The sequence below is a fragment of the Cervus canadensis genome, chromosome 4, assembly GCF_019320065.1.
Source record: "Cervus canadensis isolate Bull #8, Minnesota chromosome 4, ASM1932006v1, whole genome shotgun sequence".
NCBI lineage: Eukaryota > Metazoa > Chordata > Mammalia > Artiodactyla > Cervidae > Cervus > Cervus canadensis.
Window position 1 is genome coordinate 22,315,331 of NC_057389.1, and position 7,256 is coordinate 22,322,586.

General features: G+C 35.4%; 1 protein-coding gene across 1 annotated transcript; it reads left to right on the forward strand.

Annotated features, from left to right (window-relative positions):
- The first annotated feature begins 23 nt into the window (after nucleotides 1-23).
- On the forward strand, nucleotides 24-6,456 carry LOC122439553 (transmembrane protein 161B-like). Its single transcript, XM_043464707.1, has 3 exons — nucleotides 24-2,668; nucleotides 3,908-4,004; nucleotides 5,162-6,456. Exons 1-3 carry the CDS (start codon nucleotides 2,495-2,497, stop codon nucleotides 5,437-5,439), a joined length of 549 nt encoding a protein of 182 aa, XP_043320642.1. The 5' UTR covers nucleotides 24-2,494; the 3' UTR covers nucleotides 5,440-6,456.
- Nucleotides 6,457-7,256: the final 800 nt, after the last annotated feature.

Here is a 7,256-nt window from a genome sequence, read left to right on the forward strand (position 1 = left end):
TTTCCCCATCTGGAAAATGAAGATAATAGTATCTACCTCACAAGGTTATCATTGGAATTAAATGAAAGAATACATGTAATGCAACTGGCTAGAAGTAAGTGCTTAATAAATGTTCCTTCCACTGCTTTGCCTTATCAAAATTAAAATAGAAAAACTTGACTAGTCATTGATTCCACAGTATGCATTTTACATTATGTATTTCTTTTAGATCCTGGTACAGATTTGTGTTGGAGCAAGTGTAGAATCAGTGATTCTACACATGATTTTTTTTTTTAACACTTAACCTTATTGAACTAAGAAAGTATACTTTGAAGTCATAACATTTTTTCCCCACATAAGTAAGCTTTAATGGTAATTTGACAGGTTCACTCTGAGTATTTAAAAGTTAATCCTAAGGATCGTAGGGTTCTAGACTAAGGTAGAGAATCTGCTTGCAGTGCAATGCGGATGACCCAGGTTTGATCCCTTGGTCAGGAAAATCCCTTGGAGAAGGGAATGGCAACCCACTCCAGTATTCTTGCTTGGTAAATGATGGAAACAAAATTATGGTCTTATCTGTGCTCCATTTTATTCCTTTCTTATTTGTTAGATCATTATATTAAGTGATTAGACAGCAGTGGTTTTTAATTTTTGTTTAAAATCCAAAGCCCATGTGGTAGATTGAGAAAGAATGGCTGCCCATTAACCCAGGTCCTTTTGTCTTTCACGTGGAGTAAATGGTTGGTCAAAGGCCTTTATTTGTAGTGAGAAGCAAAAATGGTTAGAATGTAGTTTCAACCCAGAAATGTATTTAAATTCATCCATCCATGTGTTCTGCTTGGGCACCAAAAAGTGAAATGCAGGCAGAGTCCATGTGTGCTTAAAACCTCTTAAGAAAACAAAAAGAGAACATGTACAGTGAAACCTAGAATGGCTTCAAGAATTTGGAGAAATTTCTTCTGCCTTTTCTTTACCTGCATATTTTGCCCCAGCTCATACTCCTTCCTGAGATACACCATCATATCAATTTACCAAATCCTTATGAAGTTAAGTAAGCAGTCTGAATTAGAGGTACTAATTAGATAGCTATTAGTAGGACTGTTACCTAAATCCTGAACTCCTCGTAAACAGGGCAGATATTTTTTGATTCACTGCCTCGTAGCATTCCCTTCATTTCTATTACCTGGCATCCTCAAAGTGTATATACTAGCTGTCTTCAGAACTCTACCCCCTAAGCCCCCTGGTTGCCCCACACCAGGGAGCAGTGTTGTCTGCAGGCCCTGGAAGGGTTCAAGGCCGCGGCTGGTCCTAAATCTTTGTGTACTCCCATTCTCACATGACTGATGCTTTAATCTTACTGTTCATTATAATGCAAGTGTATTGATAAAAGTTTGCCTCTGTGCTTCCTAACCAACCTGCATTTCTCATGGCCTTGTAAAAAGGAAACCAAAAAACAGCATGCATAATAAAGCCTTTGTTCCATCCCTCTATCACCTCCACTTCATAAATAGTTCAACCAGAACTGTGTCCTTTCCCATCTTCTCCTCCTTTCCTGTTTTCCTGTGCTGGTTTTCAGCTTTATTTCCACAGGCAGCTAGTTCTGTATTGTAGTTTTAGTCCCTTTCCTAGGTGCTTACACTGGACAGAAGGGGGTCATAATAGAGCCTATTTTGGAACAAAGTGTTGGTTTTACATCTTTTCCCACTCATTCTTCTTTATAGCCATCCAGTCTACCCTCATAGTCTTTAAGAATTTGGGGGAGACCCTTGTAAGTTCCACATCCTGTCTGGCAGGTCACTAGACACATTTCAGCAGTCATATATTTAACTACCTGATATGTACTAGAAATTTGAATAGAGTCAGGCACATGTAAGCATTATCTTCAAATTACAATGTTATCTTTTATCAAAGCAGAAACCATGGTCTTTTATAAATGTTAAACCCCTAAAGGACATCAGAATTTACCTCTTCTTTCCAAAGTCCTTTAAAGAACATTTGATTTTATTGTATTATATCAGAATTCTTGATCCCAGTCAGGAATTGAGCAGAGTTGAAAGATCCTACTCAGGTGTTTATGTGATCAAACAAAACTGTAGCCAGAAACAGATGGGTTGTTAACTTGATAGTTCATGGGCAAGCTCCTGGGGTTTCCTTCCTTCTTTCTTATGGTCTCCCGTTTAAGAACTCCCAGCTTCCCTTTTTGCTTAGTCATTCCCCTACCCCCACGCTGGGAGGATGGATAGAGAAAGGAATCCCAAGTATTGCTGTCCTTTTTTTCTTTTTGACTTATCTGGTACTTCTTTGTTTCTTATTCTGGTACTTCATGCATTTGTTATGCAAGTGAAAGTATCCTGTAAGTCTCAGATAGAATGGGACACTTATCATGTCTCCATTTGTAACTAAGTCTAGATTTCCTTGTATTAAACATCTTATCCAATGAACATTAACACATAAAACTAGCATGCCAGCATTTTTTGGTCTTTGAGAGCACCATATCAACTTTTTGATCTGTAGAATGACAGAAGCTACCTTCGATACTCTGCGACTCTGGTTAATAATCCTGCTATGTGCTTTGCGGTTGGCCATGATGCGTAGTCACCTGCAAGCTTACTTAAACTTAGCCCAGAAATGTGTGGATCAAATGAAGAAAGAAGCAGGGCGAATAAGCACAGTTGAGCTTCAGAAAATGGTAAGTTTTACACTGTTGTCAAAATGAAAAATAGCAAATACTGACGGCGCTAGCCGTAAAGAACCCACCTGCCAATGCAGGAGATCCGGGTTCAAACCTGAGTCGGGACGATCCCCTAGAGGAGGGCATGGCAGCCCACTCCAGTGTTCTTTCCTGGAGAATCCTATGGACAGAGGAGCCTGGCAGGCTGCAGTTATGGGGTTGCAAAGGATCGGACGTGACTGAAGCAACTAGTACCACATGCACAAAAATAAAAGTGTTTGGTTTCCTTCAGTAGTAGTTTCATTCCATGATATTCTTATTATGAACAGATAGAATAATCTTAAACTGACAGATGTCAGAGACATTAATCTGATTTTGGTGTTAGGTGAAGAAAGTGTCTCAGTTCCCCTTCCTGCCTTAAGTATCATGCAGTTTGGGTTACAAAGCTGTGGTATATCTACATTTGCTAAATGGGACTCCCCTAACTGATCTGAAATCACTGATCACAGTATATTGTATAGCTTTTGTGACTTAAAGAATAGGGAATACTAGTTTTAGTGACTAAATGTATTCCTTTTAACATTAATCCAAGTACTTGAATGTGGAACATAAATTTTAACTTAATGGAGATTCCAGAGAAGGAACGTGCTAGGAATCCATCCACCGTTGTAATGGACTAGACCCACAACCCGATCAAGTCTTTTTAAAGAAAGGTGGTGTCAGGTCCTCTTGTTTTTTACTCTTGAATTTCATCTTGAATCTATCAAGATTCAGATAACTTTTTATGTTTTACCTTTCATGTATTTTCATACTTTGAATTTTACTTCAGTCTAATGTAAATAGGGATTAATAATTTTATTTATGAGGGGTTTATTTATGATTTATTGTTATTTACTTTGATATTTTAGGTGTCTTGTCTTCAGAGATTTTAGCATTTTGTTTTATATTTGAAATAAGTGAATATCTGCCATTTGAATTTCAGTGATTTTGTTTCTCCAATTTGTATTAATCACTTAAGTATTTTTAAGGGATTTAATGCTTTTTTCGTATTTTAAAGAACCTTCAAACAGAGCCTTTCTAAAGTCAGTTTGGGGGCATTTATAATGAAGTACAAATTTATTTCCAGTTAGCTTTCTTCCCATGGAAGGATTATTTATCTTTTAAGCGATTCAGTTTGATGATTCAGTTTGATATGAAAGTTTAACTCATTCATAACAGGTCAGCTGTGTTAGAAACTTACGAATGCTGTCGTTCCAGGTCGCTCGAGTCTTCTATTACCTCTGCGTCATCGCGCTGCAGTATGTGGCTCCCCTGGTCATGCTGCTTCACACAACCCTGCTTTTGAAAACCCTAGGTAGGCATATCCTGGCAACTGGGAAGCTCACTGCTCTACTTTCTACCTGTAATTAATCATGTTTTCTGATACCTACAAAGAAATATGCCTCTTAAAGTTGATTCTCTCTTTAGAAGTTTTATGAGGAAACATGGGAGCCTTTCAGCTCTAGAAGTTGATTCATTGATTTATCTTCTTGATTTTGAAAACTCAGACCCATATGGTTTTATAATGTTAAAAGAATTGTTTGCTAACGGTTAATTCCGAGTAACTTGAGTGAGCACTTTTTAATCTTATTATTTTGTATTTTAAGATTATGTTAGTGCATAATGTTTAAATTATTATGAGGTACTTTTAAATTTATGAATTGTAGGATCTTTTGGTGAGTTCAGATAACTTAACGCGGATAGAATAAAGATTTCTCCATGGCAGAACAAAGTTCCTCTATAAGTCTGTTCACTAAGCAATCAAGCCCCTCTGTGGTATTACTCCAGAATTATCTATTACCAAGTTGATTATTTCTTTGCTTAGATCTGGCAGTCTGCCAGTGTGGGGGTTTTAGAAGCCCAAAAGAATTAAAAAGCATTGTTGGGTGGACTTATAGATACTATAGAGCTGATGATAGATGTAAATAATCTTTCAGGAATCTCTGGAACATGAGAGTAGCTCAGTGGTAAATTATATGACTCATAACCTATCAGCATAGGAAAGTATATGATGAAAAATTTTCTGGAAGCTATTAATAGTCTCTCACATTGGCATCATAGATAGTTTCTGAGAAAGAAATTACTCTGATATTCTAGAGGTAGAAAAGATTCTAAGAAGTTACAGAATCTGTTCTGTCACTCTGGTAGAGGTAGTTGATTCATGGATTATACAGGGAAGAGAATGTTTTTGTTATTTTACCAGATTTTGATGCAGTTAATTAAAAGTAAATTAGTTTTTGGTTTTTATGTGTAGTTCTACTGATAAGGTTAGATTATAGTCTGGTCAAGTTAAGTGAATTTTCCCTAAGTGTGTAGAAAGCTTATTATTTCATTTTCAACATAAAATAATTTGTTGTGCCACTAAATTTCTTGTTCTTAATTTGAAATATAAGTTAAGGAATTTTTTTTTTTTAACAAGAAGCTTTGGAATTACTTACTCTTCAAATTTTATTTGCATCTTTAATTTTCTAGGTAATCATTCCTGGGGGATTTATCCAGAATCTATGTCTGCCTTGCCAGTGGATAATAGTCTACCCTCCAATTCTCTTTATTCTGAATTACCATCTGCTGATGGGAAGATGAAGGTAACTGTTACACAAATAACAGTGGCACTGAGCAGCTTAAAAAACATTTTCACTCCTCTGCTTTTTCGAGGACTTCTGTCTTTTCTGACCTGGTGGATTGCTGCTTGTCTCTTTTCTACAAGCCTTTTTGGGCTTTTCTATCACCAGTATCTCACTGTGGCATGAGTCTCAGTTAACAAAAACGGATATCAAAGTCACACTTTGAATTCAAATATTGTACCCTTGAAGGGCCAACAAAAACCAGAAGAAAGCAAATACAAAGGAAAGAAACCATATCAGAATATCTTGTTTTAAATACTTCCTCTGTATTCTCAGGGTGGTTTAATGGTATTAATATTTTAAATTATAGAATAGATTGTTAACTGCTATACTATGGTATTGAAATTTTAACTCCTTGCATTAAGGGATGTGAGAGGCTATCTGCAGGTATAATACTTCCGATGACCTTGGTTTACAGAAACCTCCATCAGTCTTTGAAACTTCTCATATGACTCCAGTTATTGATTGGTTCTGTTAATGGTATTAAGGTACTGTTAATATTCGTAGTAGCTGCCTATAGAACAATCTTCAAACTGAGCCATGCTTTAGGGGAGGGAAGGGAGTTAAAGTCACTTCTGTTGGTAACATACCAGTCACTCTTCAAACAGCAACCACGGCAAAATCCAACAGAAAGGAAGAAATAGCTACTGTATATTACAGTAAAGAAAGCTGCATAGAAATTTTAAATTTAATGGAGATGTACATGCTTGATATTTACAAGTACTGCTGCTTGAGAGTAGCAAGAGTATTGCTTTAAAATGCATTCTATCCAACTTGAGGGATCTTTTAAATGATTGGCTACATGAACATTTGCAGTCTTGCCATTAGGTTTGGACCTCCCATATTTTATTTTATTCTATGATCCTAAGTATATTTCTTTTTAATAGTCTAAAAGTATTTATCAATGTTGATCAGACTTTTAAAAATTACTTTGTAATCCTGCTGACTACCTGTATGTATTGTACATATATATATTATATATTAAATATATAATATATTGAGATTATAAAAGATGAAAATATTGGATTCTTATAATATTTTAAGTTGCTGAATGTATGTTAAAATGTGATTGAATGAGATGTGTTTATATCTAGAAATTTTCTTTCTTCCTGGAATGAGATTAAAATACATTTTGAAAATTCATCCGAGTTAAGCAGTTTATTTGTGTTGCCGGTGTGTGTGAGAGTCTAGAGAAGGAAATGGTCTTGCCTGGAGAATGTCCATAGGGTCACAAAGAGTTGGACACAACTGAAGCGACTTAGAACACACACATGTGTGAGAGTACTTCCGATTTTATAAATACTTAGGTGATTGCTCCCCAACTAAAATTCTTTTCCTGTCATTAAAAAAAAATTAAAACCTTTCCCACTCTAGACAAATCTGGTATCATTTAAACTTATGTTATATAGGACTTGTTTTAATTTTTTAGAGATTTTATTTGCAATGTTTTTACTTTAAAGGACAGAAATTGAAGTAATTTGAGAAATTTTAAAAAATGGGGAAAGTAAATTTTTTTGAATGCTTTTTTACATAGGGAATGAATATAAGAGAGAAACAGGTTCCTCCCCCACCAAATGTATAGAATTTATTGGTAAATATTCTTGCATTTAACTGTCTTGTGAGGCTGTGTATTATGTTTCAGTGCTATTGTCACTACTGAAAGCGGTTTTGAGACTCTTCCTTCTTTTGGCATTATTTTCAAGCCTTGTGGTTCATATTCATTTGAATAATCTCAGTATAGCAAATTCCTATCTTTTGGTGTAGATTAAATATTTTGAAAATAGTTGATATTTTGAATAAGACTGAGTAATAAAATAAGTGCTTAAGTTGGATAAAGGTCTTTGAAGAATTGTGAATATAGCCTAATGATAGTTCATGTGTGTTTCCAAAAGAAGCATACCAAATATATCTTGAGATATCAGCATTACTAAAATAAGTATCTT

What these genes read in the sequence shown, in the direction of transcription:
- LOC122439553 (XM_043464707.1), top strand. Translation starts at nt 2,495, where the DNA reads ATGACAGAAGCTACCTTCGATACTCTGCGACTCTGGTTAATAATCCTG. An exon ending in CAGTTGAGCTTCAGAAAATG is followed by an intron (nt 2,669 to 3,907) that starts GTAAGTTTTACA and finishes CTGTCGTTCCAG; the next exon opens with GTCGCTCGAGTCTTCTATTA. An exon ending in CCTGCTTTTGAAAACCCTAG is followed by an intron (nt 4,005 to 5,161) that starts GTAGGCATATCC and finishes TTAATTTTCTAG; the next exon opens with GTAATCATTCCTGGGGGATT.